The sequence below is a fragment of the Mus caroli genome, unplaced genomic scaffold, assembly GCF_978045245.1.
Source record: "Mus caroli unplaced genomic scaffold, Mus_caroli_1 scaffold_1, whole genome shotgun sequence".
NCBI lineage: Eukaryota > Metazoa > Chordata > Mammalia > Rodentia > Muridae > Mus > Mus caroli.
In genome coordinates this window covers 79,937,598-79,957,228 of record NW_028227256.1, presented here as the reverse complement: position 1 = coordinate 79,957,228, position 19,631 = coordinate 79,937,598, and the positions used below count along the sequence as shown (strand labels likewise).

The 19,631-nt window shown below is 37.4% G+C and overlaps 1 protein-coding gene across 14 annotated transcripts in view; it reads right to left on the bottom strand.

Annotated features, from left to right (window-relative positions):
• Positions 1-362: 362 nt before the first annotated feature.
• Agfg1 (ArfGAP with FG repeats 1) overlaps positions 363-19,631 on the bottom strand; it is a 67,481-nt gene continuing 48,212 nt past the window's right edge. For 3 of the 14 annotated variants that reach the window (XM_029476142.2, XM_029476166.2, XM_029476181.2), the window contains 8 exons: positions 18,288-18,497; positions 17,362-17,542; positions 15,228-15,304; positions 14,940-15,032; positions 9,901-9,948; positions 7,919-8,077; positions 6,926-7,017; positions 363-6,402 (listed from right to left, as the gene is read on the bottom strand). In XM_029476142.2, the coding sequence (XP_029332002.1) occupies positions 6,343-6,402; positions 6,926-7,017; positions 7,919-8,077; positions 9,901-9,948; positions 14,940-15,032; positions 15,228-15,304; positions 17,362-17,542; positions 18,288-18,497 (920 nt within the window). In that variant the 3' untranslated portion in view covers positions 363-6,342. The remainder of the gene's footprint in view (positions 6,403-6,925; positions 7,018-7,918; positions 8,078-9,900; positions 9,949-14,939; positions 15,033-15,227; positions 15,305-17,361; positions 17,543-18,287; positions 18,498-19,631) is intronic. The other 11 variants (XM_029476154.2, XM_029476186.2, XM_021158172.3 and 8 more) reach the window with 7 other exon arrangements.

The following is a 19,631-nucleotide window of genomic DNA, read 5'->3' as shown; positions in this document are numbered from 1 at the left end:
CTTGCCAGTGCTCTACTTTGGCTTAGGCCCCCCTCTCTGTATCCACGGCACCTCAGCCTCCATCAGCTTTTATCCCGAGTATCCCTCACTACACTGTATCTCGACCAGGATAAACTCTACTATGTTTGGTTTTGGAGGAGGGGGTTGTTTTGTTTTTGTTTTTGTTTTTTTAAATGAAATACATACTCAATAAAGATACCAAATTCTATCAACAAACATTCTATATCCAGAAGTTTGGTAAAACTAATCAGAGAAAAAGACATTTCTGTTGGAAGCAGACACAGATAGAGGAGGAGCACCTTTCCATCTCCCAGGCATCTTGTTATATTATGACACAAATGAAGAGGCCATCCCAAAGGGTACACAAAGTCATATCTTTATTTTTAAAAAATTATTTCAACAATATTTTACAATGAACAAGAAATTAGCTGGACTTAGTTGTAGAGCATTCATGTGCAACACTGAGGGTTCAATCCTCAGCATCTCCAAAAGAGAAAAGAAACAATTATCAAAATCAGTATCTAAAACCACTTCCTGCACCAAAACTGAGCCTCAAAGACCTCAGCATGTCAACATTTTCCAAACACAGCCCACAGAAGCCAGCCCCTGACTACTGCCCTTTGAACTTCCCTCACTCCTACCCTCCACATGCAGAGGGGTTTTCAAGTCAGTTACTAGGTAAGTGTTCCTCATGAAAAACAGACTTTTCTAGGAAGCAAGTTCTATGTATAACTAGTACTAAATGCATATTATTTCTGTAAGAAGCCAAAACCCAAAACTTTTATGAGTTGTTTCCCAAAGCAAAAGCTAATTCTGAAGACTCTAGTTGTGAAAAAATAGACTTGTACTTTCATAAATATAGGGTTCATTCATTCCAAGCTCGTGTGGATGAGGAGATACATAATACTGACAAACTGGAAAAGGAAGCTTTCAAGCCGTTCTTTTAGAAACTTTAGGGTCACAGGTAGGGGTGACAGAAAGAGTAAGATATAAAATAAGACATGAGATTCCAGTCTCTCAGTGAGTGCACTGATTGCCCACACAGTTTAATGTAAATGCTGGCATTTTACAACTATTTGAAAGACCTGAAATTTTTCTCAGGAAGAAATAAAATACCATATATAAATAGCTGGTGAGCCTCAAAATAGAATTATCTGTTTTGTTGAAAGTTCCCTACTAGGCAAAATCAAGAATTTCCATGTAAGCATACACACATATGTAATATATGTGTATACAATGCATATAAATGTGTATGTATGTATATGCATATACATGCAAAAATGTTCCTGCAAAGGACATCCACTCCTGGATCCTGATGCCATTCACACAATGGGATAGTGCTGCACATGGCAAATGGAAAGGTGTCCACGTTAAAACAAAGGAAAAAGGCAGAACCATGAAAGGCATGCACAGGTGTGTAGACAGACATAATAGAAAGCATTCCTCAACACTACAAAGACAAGTAGCAGGAAGTAGTCACCTGATGTGCAGAGGGAAACATTCTGCATTTACCTTCTACCCTGTGTAAAACTCCTAAGCATGTTATTTAGAACATATAAAAAGACTTCTAAGTCTGTAAAAATCTGGCTCTATTCACCACATCTAGGAACCCTGTGGAACAGAAGTTTATAACCTTCCCTACCTCAAGTGTTATAATCAGAAGGCTACTTGTTTACCATTGTGACTCAGACAACAAGTGCTCAAGACTCTGGAGAACAAAACAATTTAAAAATTAATTCAATGGACATGTCTATCAGCAATTAAAATGTTCTGTCTAGGATTTTTTTTCTTTTTATGAAATTCTGAATCAAAACATTCTGTTTTCATTAACCTCCACAGATCTAGGTACTGGACAAGTACAGATTTCAGAACTATGGACTCTAACTACAGGCATAAACCATGCAGAATGGATATTAGATATACCTTCTTGGCAAAAGTCTTCACTGGAAAGACTAACCCAAGCTCCTAAGACGGAAGCAAAGCTGCCCGAGGAAGGCCGTGTGCGGGACCTGCTCACTGCGAGGCTTGGCTAGGGAAGCAGAGCACTGACATGGAGTCAGGAGCCCTTTGCAAGTGCATGCTCTGCTCCTGTGGGATCTGAACCCAGTTCTAGGCGTACTGTACTGGCACATCTGAAGACAGCAAGCACTGTACAGCCCCATACCAGGGGAGACTAGCGTCTTCCCCAATCTTTCCCAGCACTTGGACATTTCCAAATTATAGTGAACTTTCAGAAATAAGCTAGCATCTAGATGCTTATAGAATGCATCACTAAAAATATAAAATGAAGGTTTTCAAAGCCTGGATCTAATCATGAAAGGAGCAGTAAACCTAGTGAGTTCTGGGGTTACACACCAGTGCTGTGCTGGAGCTGTCTAGCGCAGGCTCAGCAGATCCACTCATGCTCCTTTCAATGGCAGCATTTCAAGACCCCAGTCCACTAGTAAAAATAAGCCTGCTACTACAAAGCTGGTTCCTTCACCTTTTCTTCAGAGATGGCTGTGAAACACCCACCAACACAGTCCTGGTTACGCTCACATCTTCATTTGTTCAAACACAACCATACAAAAAGCAAAGTAATAACACTGCTTTAAAACACACAAGGTTCAACTAACTGATAAATTCAATACAATACACTAATTTATACAAACTTTTAATTACCTTTAAAAAAGCAAGTTTTGAAACTGTAGGGGGAACAGACTACATAAATAAAGGTAAGCTGTCCCATACAATGTGCCGCCGTCAACCTGAGGTGCCAAGCTGTTCCATCTCATCCCACTACTCTACAGTGGGCTAGCTGGGTGTGGTGGCAGAGGCAGACGATTTCTGTGAGTTTGAGGCTGGAGTTCCAGGACAGCCAGGGCTATGTAAAGATCCTGCCATTTAAAAAGGCAAACAAAACAAAACTCTACGGAGCAAATAGTACTTTCATCAAAGTATAAAAGAATTCATGTTACATGATTTAAGTATTTTTGAGAATACAGGAAGTAAGTAACGTGGTAAAGAGATAGGTCTACTAACACCTAAATATGAAAGCACACTTTAACCCAATAGTACTGTCTCCCAAGGATAAAAGCGGTTACTAGCTTACCTGTTCTATGCCTTGTAGATTCCAATACATGAGCTGATAGAAGAAAACCACTTGGGGTGTAAAAAACACCACACCCACACCATCACCATTAGTTCTTTAAAATATTTAACAATGATTTCAACTGGAATTTCGCCAAAGGAAACAACCCCTTAGGTTCAGAAGGAGCCAGGTCTCCCCAGACAGAGGTAAATATATCAGGAACACACAAATCTAAAGTGCTGTGTTCTCAAAATGTTATCTGGGGACCCTGAAGACCTGCACCAGGTCTAGCTGCTTTTCTACTAATTCTAAGGTGGTTTGTACCTTTCTCACCATCTGGATTCCACAAGTACAGTTTCCAGTGCCTCCCTGCTGTGGTACATGAAGAGTCTGAATGCAAGTAGTATGACTATCTTCAGTTTCTATTAAGCCTGACATTGAAAAGGTGGGCAAAATCTAAACAGTGTTTGTTGTCATTTTGGAAAAGTTATTTTACATCAAATATCGATGGTAACAAGTAAGAGGGCTATTACAGTCAAATCTGAAAGGTAAGCTTTAGAAATCCCTCTGTACTTGTTTGTAATATACTGACCTTATCAAAGGGTCAAGTCTCATACACTAAAGCTCCTGCTGGGACCATCAACACTTACAAGAACGATGACTGTGAAACAGCTTCTTTCATAAATGCCGGCACAGTGGCTGTCTGTACTCAGTCGGTCACTCTCTCCACTTGGCAACTGACGGGAAGAGTTACCAAGCACCTCCCACAGAACGGGTATTTAATTTACAGAACAAATGATCTTATGGGAGATGACAACCTAACATCTATTAAAAAAAAAAGTCTAAAATAAAACATTCCTTAAATCATAAAGACCAAGATGATTTTAAATTTATCAACACAGAACTTCACTTCCGATGAGAGACAGAGCAGGAAGTGTGCTGTGAGCACTGAGCCCACAGTGTGAAGACCCTCAGCCACCACTCTGAGCACTACCCTCTTTCAATGCTCAACACAGTGCCGAAAACTAGAAGCAAACCCACATTTAAGCCTAAAAGATGGGGATTTTTAAAAGACAAAAAACATGTGAAGACCCACTTTGACAATGGAACTGTTCTGAACCTAAGTACTTGTATTTTTATTATAGGCACTCACTGAAAGTCAAAACAGTCCCCCCACCCCCATTTAATTATACAACTCAGATCTTTTTGAAAAAAATAGTCTTTAAAGTTATTTTGATAACAACTGTTTAATTTACTCAATAGATGGAAAGCCTGGTGGGTCATCTGGGTAATGGCCTATAATTATATACTTTAACTTGTACATCTGAATTGATTTGGATCTGATACAATCTCAAACCAAAGTTTAAAGATTTAAGTTTTCCCTCCATGAAAACAGATGAGAGCCCCAAAATGTAAAGAGTTCAAGACTATGCCCAAAATGCAGGCAAGCCTCAACACCAGCTAGATTCTCAGTGGCAGGTTGGTCAGAGGGGACTAAGTCTCAGGCACGTCACCTGTCAAGTACAAACAAAGCACAACTTCCCAATAAGGATGGCACCCAACTGCAGTGCTTCAAGTAAACACCGAGGCTCTAGAGTATGAGAATACATAGCCATCACTGCAAAAATGCATCCACTATAAACACAACGTGTGAGAAAAGTGATGCTTATATCGCTTAAAACCAATGCTTTAAAAAACTTTTTAAGTTACTTTCTAACAGGCATTGCATACTGTGTATGCAATTTCCGCTTTTTTGATGGCACAGAGTTACTACTTCTCAACTGGGCTGGCTGTCCCTACGGGGCCTTTGGCAGTACATGCTTTCCATCCTTGTTCTGGACCCTTCCTTTCGTCAACACTAATATGCTATGGACCAATAAATCAAGTTACCAAACTATTAAACACATTCAAAAAATGCATATACTCTACATACAAAATTCATAACTTAGGGGTATTGTTCAAAGATTTCTTTTTAATCATTTCAATTCTTAGTTGTATTTGGTTTTGATGAAAGGGCCAGATTATCCTGGGATGAACGAGGCTTTACTACATATAAATATTTAAACAGTTCATTTGAATATTAACAAAAAGATAAACTAAAATTAGTACTGCTACCTTTTTACACAAGTATTTCATCACTTTAAGGTAACATTGGGTTCCTTTTTCTTTATCCCCAAACCAACAAAAACAAATGTTTGATAGATAGTATCAGTCTGTCCAGAAAGTGAGGGGGGAACCTCAGGTGCAACCATGTCACAGTCAATGCATGTCTGCTTCCAATACATTCAAAGACAATGAAAACAGAGGGAAAAATAGTTAAAGTAGGCCTTTTCCAGTCTGAGAATTCAAGATCTTTAAAAAATATTTGTAAATACACATACATGCAAATTCTCCATATTTACAAATTTCACAAAATTAAGAAGTTGCAGAGAAATTAGAAGTAGCATGGTGAATCTGACAAGCTACATTTAAATGCTTTTCCACTGTCACATTCCTGAATATAGCAGTCCTAGTAGTTTTAATAAATTTTCTACATGGCCTTTTTAAAAAAGTTAGTCACTAGAAGTCTTTAAGAGTTCAAGATGTTCTCAACTCACTACTCATTATTTAAGGCCACTTTGGTAAAGGCATTGCAGCAAGAACACAAAAACAATAGCATATTTTCTAAGATTTATTTTGTTCACCTGCAAACTGTAGCAAAACATGATCAGCTTTATTCCGCAGACAGGTGTCCTCCACATCTTTAAAGAACTTAGCCGTGTATGAATAGAAGAGCTCTTGAGAAGGAAAAATTCAAAAATGAATAAAACCTTCCAATTTGAATTTTCCAGAAGCAATGCTTCAGATGATTTTAATCATTCATTCCAAGCTATATGACAGCACCTTAAAAGTGGCCGATCTATTTCCCCAGTAACATTTCTCACATAACATGTGTTAAAGTTACAAATACTGATATGCACAAATAGCTAATTTCTAAGAAAACTATGTACAGTACTGCAGCATAATGAATGTGGGATCTGCAATAACTTCACATTAGCCAATTTTTAACTTACATGATGCCGCTACCTTTTCCTGCCAATTCACAAGTGAAAAGTTGTTGCTGAGCCCTCTGTTTTGCACATATTACCTGGTGTTTAATACACAATGCAGGCATTTTAAAGACTTCTTTCATGTTTAAAGCTAAGATCAGTGAAACAAGACAACAGTGCAAGAGGCGAAGAGATGTAATATGATCACATAAAAGTCCGTTCCGGGACAGTGTCTAAATAAGGCTATAAGAAAGGGTTGGTTGATGAGCTTCCTGTTGGAAACTGTCCTGTTGGTGCACCAGTCTGTCGGAAAGAAACACAAGGACAAAATAAACAAATAGAAATGAGGTCTGTATGAGGTGAGAGCACTGAATTGTACTTAATTCTAACGTCAACCTTTTATTTACCATTGCTGTCAACAAACTACAAATCTACTTACTACTTGTTATAGACTATATATGCCTTTCACATACATGCACGGCTTGAATACTGCCTAGAGGGGAACCTAGCACTTAAAGAAGAACTTGTAAGTTCAAATAAAAAAATTTCATTCTTAGGACTCCTCTTCCCTAAACCTAACAGTTTCTCCTCAAGCATAATTTGACAAGTGTGCATGCATTTCATGATAACACAGCGAATCTGGTATTAGCACTCTGATTTGCAACAATGTCTAAAAGGTCTTGTAAGGGCCTACATACGCTATAGCATCACAGAACAGAACAGGAGGTTGGTTGTGCAGACACAGTCACATTACAGCCACACTCTGGTTTCCCTAGTTTAAAAATAAGACACAACTCATTTCTCTAAGGTTCTAAACTTCACTTACCATAAAAGGATTACTAGACACTCCAGCAGCTGCTACTTGACCAAAAGGGGTTACCACTGGTTTTGTTTGTCCAAATGTGGCGAAACCTGCACCTTGTGTTGTTTTTTTTTTTTAAGAGCAAGAGAGAGAGAGAGAGAGAGAGAGAGAGAGAGAGAGAGAGAACAACAACCAGTTATAAATTACACTGCCACCAAGAGCCTATCTCAGTATTAGAAGTTTCATAAAAATTCTCAACAGATGGGAAAAAAAAACAAAATTAACACACTAGGTCTCATGTCTTTTGTCTTTTTAGGTACCAGAGACAAACTTCCTATGGCATGTATGTAAGAGCCTCAGAGTTCTGAAATAATCTAACTCTACCTTCAAGGATTTAACTGATGACTATGTGACTATTTGGGACAATAAATGGATTCTACACAATACCACAGTATTTCTTATGAAACGTCATCATTTATGACGACTCTGCACTGTACTTTCTAACTACTGAATGCATGAGATCCATCTACATTTCTGAAGTGTATGGATTTCAAAGCTAAGCAAGTAAAAAAATAGGTAAAAAGAAAGGCTGAGGGAATCTTTTAGCCTGTTATAAATAAAGCGCAGCACTGTCACCTATTTAGAGTATTAGCCAAAATACACATGCCCACCCTAAAAGCATACCAGCAACCATTTGCCATGAAAAAAGAAAATAAACCTCATACTCTTAAGTCTACAGGACTACACAATCTGCAGTTCAAGTCAAGAAACATGAGAACACACAAGATGGACTTGTAAGACAAAAGACATGGGTGATTCTGAGAAGAGTTTTACAGTCACTGATGTCTCCTAACATCAAGGGAATTTATAAAACCACAATCTCCTTAAAGCCACACCGCCCGAGGCTCTTCTAGTGGAGGTGGTCAACACTGAGCAAATAAAACGACTGCCATCTTAAGACAGTCTTTGTAAAAGTACTGAAATCGTGCAGCTGGCCAAATGTTCATGCTTACTTACCATTGGGCTGTTGAGAAAAGGCTGTCTGCTGAGGGAAAGCTGCTTGGGCTGGGAAGGCAGGCTGCTGGAAACTGCCACTAAAGCTGGTAGGGAGACTATACTGGGCAGGAGTGCCAAATCCTGCTGGCATACTCATAGATGCGGTGCCAAAGGTTGCCGCTGATAGAAGAAGAAAGGGTAGGTCAGAGATACTGCAAACAGTCCTCAATGTGGCATACAAGGACTTACCTTGAAAACACTAAGACGTATTAAGGGCATTTGAAACCAACAAATCCTGACAAAGTCAGTACAGTTAAACACTGTGTATGGTAACCTAGAAGTTTTCTTCTGAAATGCAATGACCAGAGAGAAAAACTACTAAAGCTGTCATTTGAAATCCTAAGAAAACGTCCATAAGCAATTACATAAAGTCAAACAACAGCCTGGTTTCAGAAGCCAGTCATACTGTCATGTGTACAGCATTATATACATCCTGGATTTTAGGCTCTTTTCCTATATTCAGTTAAAAAAAAAAGCAAACTTTAACTACTAAGTACCTGCTATTGTGTAAGATTCATTTTTCTATAGAAAAAAATTTAAGACCTCTTCAAAGAGCTCACTAAAAATTACATAATTTATAGGACAACTAGAGTGAAAGGCAGGACATTCAAAACTATACTTGTATAACTACAGCCAAAGACAAAGAAAGAAAAATTCTACTTAAAGTACCAATACAAGTATAAGAATATATTAAGTTCCTATTAACTAATTATATGTGTATATACATATCTTATATATGTATATACACACAATATATAGAAACATATATATTTATACACACGACACATATACACATATAAACTCATACTTCTACACCCCCATTTCACAACTGCAAGAGAGTGGAGGACAGTGTGAGCTACAGATGTTGGTGTAAATGCACAAAGATTGGGAAATAAGTGCAAAGACCATTTTTAGAAGAGATGAAGACTATCATGAGTCTCGTGTTCAATGTTAGTAGATCTTCTTTGGCTTACTGTGTTTGACGGGCAGTGCCCTAACTGGTAATCTACATGGAAATCACCAATGTTTATGTGATATGCCTATGTCATCCCCCACTTACATAAACAACCACATATATGAACAAATTTTCATCTTACAGACATGCAATAGCAGAATGCTGTATCAGCTATTGGTAGGAAATACCTAAAATAGCATCTTCCAATGATATGTTTGTTCTAGGAAGGGACGTAGTAAAATAAGGATATGGGGAAAAACTGAAAAGCCCATCAATTTGTTTCCCAATTTCAAATATTTTACCAAACTGATGGCTGATTCAAGGCAAAGAATGTTTTATCTAAAAACAAACAAACTGAAAAGTGTTACATACATTATCCACAGTAATTCTAATGTTTGTGACAATGCAAATTTGTTTAAGGAATCTAATTAGACTATAGGTTTTTTTGTTTTTTTAGCTTTTTACTATGGTGGGGAGAGAAGAAAAGAAAAGAAAGACCAGGCTATTGGGAAGCAAGTGAATGAAAAAAAGTCTGAGCACATTGCAAGGGAGACAGGAGGGTTTCACTGCAGACAAAATGCACTAATGCAACTGACAAGTCACTGTTTAAAGCACTCAATGCAAAGCTTGGACAGTTAGGCAAAACCAAACTCCAGATGAGATAAAGCAGGAAAATGATTTGGTACATCAGAAAGATATCACTTAAAGGTACTATGAATTTAAACATAAGAAAAATGATCAAAACAGCTATTAACATTCTACTGTGACCATGGAGGTAAGCAATGCTTTTCAATATTAAAGCATAAATCATTCCATAGATACTCATGTTACTTTAAATACAATGTGACCTTAATGCCACACATCCATGCCCACTCCATATTAAAACATGGAAGTAACTTAATTCCACATGCAAGGATCCAAAAGACTAGCAGAAGCTTCCACAAGCAGCTAGACATATTGCCACACAAATCTAGTTGTGGCCACCTACCAAAATGAGCGTGAGGAAACACTTGAGAATGCATTGCTCCAGAAAGGCCTTATGGGAAGCCATAAAGAGACCAAGGTCAATTAAGTTATACACAGCTACTGGTAAAGTAAAAGTTAACTGGTTTCATTAAAGCTTTCTAGAGTTAGAACACACGGTTGCCCATAGGTGTCAGGACTATACAATAGAAATACACCCCAACATGAGACTTCATGTTTCAATTACATTCATGACATTGGAATGTGCCACTTTTAACAGTTTAGAAAAATAAATGCCAAATGAAAAAACACTAATGAAATCCATTCTTTAAAAATCCTTCGTAGTTGGTCACAGCAGCCCATCCTTTTAATTCCAGCATGGAGAGGAAGATTATCTGTGAATGAGGTCAGCCTTATCTATACAGCAAATTGCAGACCAACCAAGCCTGCAGAGTGACACTGTCTCAAAACAAAAATAATCTTAGCTTTCTTTAGCATTTGAAGATACAACCATAACCCTAAAAACGGTACAGGAAGAACCAGATATGGGCATACATACGAAATCATGACAACAGCAGAAAGATCAGTAGTTCAAGGCCAGCCTCATCTACAAAGTAAAATTCAGGGCAACCCCTCACCTCCCCCCCACCTCTCTCAGACCACACACACACACACACACAGCATCATGAGACAAATCCAAAAATGTTTCTTTATCACCTGAAACTCCAAATCTTAAACAGAGTTCCTGAATAGAGATGGCTTAGTGCTTAAGAGCACCAACTGCTGGAGGTCCTGAGTTTAATTCCAAACATGCACATGGTGGCTCACAACCATCTCTACTGGGATCTGATACCCTTTCCTGGTATGTCTGAAGACAGCTACAGTGTACTCATACACATAACAATAAATATTTTTTTTAAAAAAATCAAGATATAACTAGAAATATCTAAAGATAAGTGAGCTAAGCATTATGAGGAGAAAAATCATTAATCATACATATGCTTTAGTCTACTTAAAGCATCATAGACAACAGAATGGAAAAGTGCATCCTAAGCACAGATCACCTGGGGTACCAGAGGGCAGAATTACATGCATGTATTTAACTAATGGAAAAAACATGGCTTACTAAATTCTAAAAGTGGTGTTTTGTTTGAATTAGGGTTATTTCTATGCATTTTACACTATAATCCTTTTTTAAATTAGCACAAATCTGAATGAGGCACACACTGATGGAAGAGAGACGTCTGAGTCTTAGTTCTGGTACTTTCTACATCTTTCAGTTTCCTCATTGCAAAGAGAAAAACAGAGAGAGATGTACAGAGATAATAGGATCTATGTATTTGCACAACACTGCTATAAAAATTAAGTGTAACAATAAGTTAATGTACTATATACGGAAGCAAGAAATATTTTTCTTGCCAATTTAAACAGATTTTATACTACGCTGTACATTCAGCAAAATGCCTTGTTAATTCCACACTGGGTAAGCAGAGACACAAGAATCCCTATGGCTTATAGGTCAGCAAGTGTAGTCTAGCTGGTGAGCTCAGGCCAATAAGAGACTGTCTCAAAAAAGAAGTAGATGGCATTCTTGAGGATGATAGCCAGTACTGTACTGTCCACTCACTTTATGAAGATCCCTATACAAGCATTTCTCTCTCTCTCTCTCTCTCTCTCTCTCTCTCTCTCTCTCTCTCTCTCTCTCTCTCTCACACACACACACACACACACTTACTTTTAAAAGTTTAAGAGAAAAAAAATAGTTGACAAGGAAGGGTTCTGTAATAAAGTTTAGTCAATGTATTTTGCTCTCTTCTTAGAAATCCAAAGGCTTCCTCCGACTACTCTTGCATCAGCAATGCCTGTTAAACTGTGCTATCTCAGTGTCCCCCCCTATACCCTTACTAAAGCACCGAACTCTTTCTATTGACTAATGATTTAAAAACCTCTTAAAGTTGGCAATATAGATCAGCAGGTGAAGGTGTTTGCTGCATAAGCCTGAAGCCTGGCTTCGGTCCCTAGATCCTGCAATAGAAGAACTAATCCCAAAAGCGGTTTTCTGATCTCCACACAAGTGCTACAGGCCATTTATCATCTCCCACCCGCACCCCATTTTCTCTATAATAAAACTATTTTTAAAACTTCTCAGTGAACAGTGAGAGCTAACCAGTATTAACCACTACTGTACTTTAACAGAGTTTACATCCTAGGTTGATATTTATTTTTCAATCTTCAAGAGCACAAAACTGTTACACCATTCTTCCAAAGCTATCTGAAGGAGTTTTTTACAGGGTTAACATTTTTAAGAAGAAAGAGCTCTCAAGCAATCCAAGTGCTGCAAAAGACTAGGTGCTCTTGAGGACTGTGCATTGTCAAAGCTGCGCAGTACCGCAGTTTCAACATTTGTTTCAGCTTAATCAATTCAATAATAACCTAAGAAAGAATTCAGTGTGATATAGTCAAAACACCTTATAATGCAAAAATTACTTTAAAATAGACAGCCATTGTAGCACGTGCCTTTATTACTAGTATTCAGAAGGCAGAGGTATACAGATTTCTGAGAGTTCAAGGCTATATACCAAGTTCCAGGACAGTCAGGGTTCCACAAAGAAATTTATTCTCAAAACAAACAAAAAATTACTTTGAAATAAAAATTTGTAGAGAGAATATTTTCTTTCTGATAAACTTTATAATTAAACATTGCTTAGATAAGCTATGGATTTTACATATAGTATTATAGTCTATGTGGAATCTTAGCTCCTAAAATACTTTCATATTGGGCAGAAGAGATGACTCTGTGGTTAAGAGCACTGACTGGTCCTCCAGAGGTCCTGAGTTCAATTCCCAGCAACCACATGGTGGCTCACGACCATCTGCAATGGGATCTGATTGCCCTCTTCTGGTGTCTGAATACTTATATAAAACAAATAGATCTTTAAAAAACAAGCAAACAAAAAGTTTCTTATTTAAAACCAGAAAAAAGTAAAGAGGTAGTGAGGGATCCCCTAACTCTGATGTACACAGTACAACACAAACACACAGAGTGACTTAAAGCTTCTGACGTCAAACAGCCTGGCTGCCCAGGGAGCACTGCTCACACCAGAGAGAGAAGCACAGATTTAACTAGAGCTAAGTCTACTGTCAGGCAAGGTGTAATTTGAGTTTCTCTTCTTTTGGTTATCTCTATAAACTGAACAATGTGCTGTGGTAACTTTAATGCAGTAAGCACACATTAGGACAAATGGTTCTCTTTTTCTATTATCTGAGTTCCATTTCATGACGGATTAGCAAGAAGCACTCTTATATACCTAGCTACCTTACCAGTCCCTAAACAAATCATTTTTTAATTAAATCCGATAGGAATTTCAAATACTTAAATTATGACTAAAATATTTGTATAAATAGAAAATAATTCTTATTATTCAGACTTGTGATACAACAGTGTTTAATTCTTGTTTCTCTGTTTAAATAGATTCTCCCTGTAGTAGTCTAGACTGCCTTCCAATTCCTGATCCTCCTCTGTCTATCCCTCATGGTTGTGTTTAAAGACAAAATAGCACCATGGAAGCTCTACTATCATAATCCTTAGTCTTGCCAATAATAAAGACAGTTGTCTTAACTACTAATTCTTAATGATTTAGGTATTTTATAATAATATACTCTTTGGGAAGGTGGGGATTTTAGGCATAGATTTCTCTGAGTAGCCATGGCTTTTCTGGAACTCAACTCTGTAGACCAGGCTGGCCTCAAACTTACAGAGACACTCCTGCCACTGCCTCATGAGTGATAGGAACTTAAGGCATATGCCACCACAGCCCAGCCTATGACAATATACTCTTAAAACTTCACACCTGGGTCAAGGTGGTGGTGGTGGTGGCAGCGGCGGCGCACACCTTTAATCCCAGCACTTGGGAGGCAGAGGCAGGCAAATTTCTGAGTTCGAGGCCAGCCTGGTCTACAAAGTGAGTTCCAGGACAACCAGGGCTATACAGAAAACCCCTGTTTTGAAAAACCAAAAAAAAAAAAACTTCACACCTACACTTGCTTCAATTAGAGTTGAAGCTCTTGGTCCATTACTCTGAATCACAGAAAAAAGCTTACAAAGTCTAGACTGACTGGACAGTTGGCAATACCGCCTGTAACTGCTGCCATGCCATGCCAGGCAATGACAGTAAGAGAGAAATGGAAGAAATTCAATGAGAATAAATAATGTGACTGGCTTGCATATGTAACAAGTATAGAAAAGGTGTGTGTGGGGGGGGGGGGGGGAACAGAAGTAATGAAAAAAAGGTACTGAGAAATAAAATATTCAAGTACTGAACTCCAGAATAAGTGGGGATATATATATAGTTTAGTTGGTACAATGCATGCCCAGGATGCAGGAGGACCCAGGGTTTGATCCTCAGCTCTTATTAAAAAAAAAAAAAAAAAAAAAAAAAAACACAAAAATAGGAACCCTAAAAAAGAGGCACTAGAGATATTTAATTAGAATTTTATATAATTGCATTTATATATTATAATAAAGTATTATTACAAATAACAAAATAATAAAGAAATATAACACAGTTTGTTCATCCAATATAATCTCATGGGGCTTTGAGGTAATATTTTGTTAATATGGAATGACTAACAGTCACTCTGGCAGCAAGCAAACCAAAGTACCCTTGTCAATCACATTCTTCTACCCGTATTTGAGCTTTCCTACCTGGAAACCAACGTTTCTGTCAAGAGGGTTGAAACACAATTTCTCAGCTCCAGTATGTTAATTCCTAAATTTTATACATTATCGGTAGCATTTGTCTTTTTTATATTTTAGACAAGGTCTTTCTATGTGACTGAGGCTGGCCTCACATTCTTTATCCTCCTGCCTCAGTCTTTCAAGCCCTGGGATGAGAGGCACACAGACAGCAGCACCCCCAGCTGCTCAGATGACATATCTGAATAAAGTCTCCTACCCTTTCTCTTACACTATTGTTGGCTAAGAAGGAGGTCTCATGTTTAAGTCTTTACAATAAGCTCCTTTCCCCAGAGATTCTAACGCCTCACTCTGTCTTTTCTTCTTACCTGTTGCTCCTCTGGCATTGGTCTGAAATGGGTTTGTAGACGATGCCGCAGAAGGACCAGTAGCAGCAACAAATGGATTCGTAGAAGGCGTAGCTTTTAAAGAAGTATAAAATATGCTATAAATCCTAATATTTAATATTCAAGATTTTTAAAAAATTTCTTCACTATATTTTTGAAGACAGAAATGTGAACCTTTTGATAACAAAACATTGCTCTCTTACTGTCTTCCAGCACCCCTAAAAAGAATGTCATATGGCAATATTCAGGTTCTGTATAAAAAGCACATACCCCCAAACGGAGCAGGACCACTTGAAGCAGGTTGTGTCTGAGCAGAGGCACCCACAGGCACTGTTCCAAAGACACTGCTGGAGAGAACATCAAGTCAGTATTTCCTAGAGACAAAGCTGTCTCCCTACACAGTGCTCACAACACATACAAGCACATAAAAACCAACCAGGCTACACATCACTGCAGTTCTCACCACAGATAATCCAGATACGTTTACATTCTGAAAAATTATTGAAATTCCAGTAATCAAGTGTTTTTAGATGATATCTTCAGTAATCAGTAGTATATAGAAATACCATTTAAAAATATGTATCTAAGATTGAATTTCATTATCTGACAGCATAAACATTTTTAATAACTGTATTTCTAAGCAAAAAGAACTTTTATTTTATATTTCTACTAAGTCACATAATAATGTATATATTATGTATATATTAGCGTCTGTTTGACATGTAGGATGAACACCATAAAATGAGCAGCTGGTCTGTCTTAAAACTCAACAACCATAAATTTCTTTCAATCAGACCATCTGTTTAACAATGCACTCAAACTACTTGACACACACATCACATTAACATGCAGAAAATACATTTAATGGAAAATATTTAATAAAGTTGAAAACGGTTGTAATTTTTACCAAGAATATTAGTTAGAAAACCTCATCAACATGATTGTAAGGTAAAGAGGGAAATGGTGGCATGCGCAACTTGAGAGCACGAGTAAAATCTGAGTGAGATTCAAACACTAGGTTTGGTGATTTGAATAGGAATGGCCCCCATAGGCCCCTAGGGAGGCACTATTAGGAGAGCTGCCTTGTTGGAGGAAGTGTGTCACTGTGGAGACAGCCCTGAGGTCTATGCTCATGCTACACTCAGTGTGGCGCATAGGCTCTTCTGTAGAACCTGACTCTCAGCTCTTTATCCAGGACCATGTCTGCCTGGATACTGCCATGATGATAATGAACTAAACCTCTGAAACTCTAAGCCAACTACAATTCAATATTTCCCTTTATGCCTTGGCCATAGTGTCTCTTCACAGCAACGGAAATCCTAACTAAGACACTAGAGTCCAGGCCACAAAAGAAGACCACATTTTTTTAAAAACTAGAAATAAAACAGTGTTCATGAAGAAACACAATGTATATACTGTGATACAATCTGATGACACTACCTTAATTTCTGCTCAAGATTTCATCAAGGTGTTCCTGCCTTATTTTATTTTGTGTACCACAAATACAAATGTCAATCACTGAAAAACCAAATTAGCTTCTCAGAATTATTATGAAAGAGACACAGACTCTGAAAAAGAGGCTTAGGTAACTCAAACATTCCACAGATCACACTTGTAAACCTCTAATATATCACAATGCAATATCAATAATCTATTTATCACATGGAGTGTATCTATGTTTCTAGGCCTTAAGGCCACCTTGTTACTATTATTAAGATATATTATTAAAATATAACAAATATTTTTCTTATTTGGCTTCAATTTGTACCATCTCAAGTAGTTAGAATTTCTCTCTAGAAAAGGTGTCAAAGAGAAATAAATAACAGTAATACAGCAGTTATAACCTACAGAAATGGAACAGAAGAAATAACTAGAATACTGTATACTCTTGGTAAATTTAAAAAGCTTGTTGAAAGTCTACTGCTCCTCAAGGCTTGGTATTGCATGCCTGAAAGCACTGTGGAGACAGACCTAGGACCATGAGATCACAACCAGCCTTAGTTAACACAAGGCAATGTTTTAAACACACAGACAAGAACAAGGTGAAGAATGGACAGTGGCATTGGGTGCCCTGCCATATGCAATCTGACTGCTAAGCAAACTCTCTGCTAGGTTACACAATCCAAATGTAACTCTCCATCTAAAGATGTATGTTGCTTGAAGTACATTTAGCATCCAAGAGGGAAAAGGGGTAAGATTTCTAAGATTTGATAAAAGAATTGTGGTAGATACAAAAATTATATTTTAAATAGCAAATTACACTCAATTTCCTCAGACTTAAAAACTACTCAATTATTTTTAAATTACAACCCCACAACAGTCATATATTTTAACTACATGACTCAGATGTGGAAGAAATCAGAAAGTAACAGACAGGAGTGCTAAGGCATGGAGGGAGGGGTACCTGCTAGCATTACTGGTGGGCGTGTACGCATTACTGGAGGTGGCTGCAGAACTGAACACGCTGTCTAACTCTGCCAGGGCTGCATACTTGTCTGAAGATGCACTTGAATGACTGGGAACTGAAACCACAGAACCAACAGGAGCTTTACCCGTGGTCCCAAAACCACTCCCTTGATCACCTCCTAGAGGCAAACAAACAAAAAAGTTACACCAAATCTTTAATATCATATTGTCAGTTTATCAATCATATTTGCCATGAACCACAGGTAAACCCAAAACTGACTGGACCTAAATTTTAAATGGACAGGATTCAAAGAACTCTAAGATGGATGGTTTTATTCAAACCAACACAGAAGCCTGGATGGTGGACCTAACATGCACCATCTATTAATATTACCCATCTCCCAGGGTTTTCCATGAAAAAGTGAGAGATAATTATAATAGGTAATATTTAAGGTCCTTCCTGTGCTAGGCACTGTTCTACATGCCTCACATACAGTAACAAAATCTAAAGCCAATATTTCAATTCTATGCTCCCTCCCAGTTTGGAGATGAGAAAAACAATGCCAAAGATAAGGGTGACAATCGAGGGTAGAACATATTCCCACTGTTCTCCATTATATACACTTTTACAGGGGAATACTAGAGGCCAAAACTTACTACAAAATATATTAGAAAAATAGCCACTGAATAGTAGAGCATGTTTTTGAAGACAAAAATACAATTATTTTCAACTACTTTTCTTTCAAAATTGTTTACAAATTAATTTCTAGGTCTTCAGTTTTATAGTTGATATTCCAAGAACCTTTTACTTAAAACATTCAATGAACACATACTTTCTATACAAGTTAGAAAAGCATTATCTTCTCAGATTTCAACGTATGTAATTTAGACAAATTAGTATCCGTTTTGTTTACACATTGATACCTTGCCCAGCACTGAAGATATTGTCTAAATTAGCAAGTGCCGCATATTTGTCTGCTGTCTGTAAACCAGCTTTGTTTGTTGAAACTTTACTAACAGTTGATGCTGTCTGATGACTCTGGGATGTACTGAAGGTTCCAAAATCAGCACTGGAGGATTTGGGGAAGTTATCAAAATGAGCAAAATTAGCATTTACTGATCCAGCACTTCCACCTGTAACAGAATAAACAAAACATGAAACTTCTATACTTTTCTCAATATTCACTGGTAGATTTATTTGATCATTTCTGCCTGAGGTAGCTGTGTGTGTATGTGTATATGTAATATACACATACACACACATATATACACATATATGCATACATACATATATATGTATATACACATATATGCATATGTATGTGTATGTATGTATATATATATATATATATATATACTCATAATCATGTATATTCCTAAAAATTGGTGACTGTTAAATGACAACCATCTACACATTTCTTTTATAAAATATGAAACTTGACCCTCTAAGGCCCTGACAATAAGTAAGACAATATCTACCCTGGGATAAACAATAGAACATATGGGTGGAGAGGTCTACAACGTCATCAGAATTCCTCCACAGACTCTGAGCCATGTATAAGATACACTGATGATAAAATTGTTTCAGTTCTTGCCTTTTTTCACTTGAAGAGCCATTACTTAACTCTGCAGCAATTCAATGTGCATTCAATAAATCTGATTGATGTTCACAGTAAAACTAAGTCCCACCATGTAGTTCCAAGTTCAAAATTAAAGTACCTGACAGTGACTGTTGCCTTCATAAAGCACAATTCACCTAGCTGTAGTAGGCACATGGCCTACTAAATCTGTAAAATATGTTCTCCACCCAAGACTTCTGATGTCCTCACCAAAGACTACAGGCCATGCACTCCACTCCGTGCTTTGAATCCTACATAGGTACTAGTTCTTTTTTCCTAAACTGTCAAAATCATATCATATATGCTAAGGTGAAAGCAAAGTTCAAAGATTTTTTTTTTTTAAGGCAGAACAGATCATTAAAATACCTTCCATCAATCAATTCTTTGACAGTCTAAAAAAATATAAACTGATGAATTTTTTTCAAGAATTAAACTCTGGGTGTTTCAATGAAAACTAAAAACCTTGGGCATGGTGACACATGCCTATAATCTGACTTATTCAGAAGTCTGAGGCAGGAAGATTGCCAGTTCAACATCAACCTGGTCAGCACATTAAGCCTCCATTTTCAAAATTAATTTTCAAAGAAAATTCAACTAAAACCAACATAAATAGATATGTATGTTAAAAGACAGTGATCTGGTATGAGTA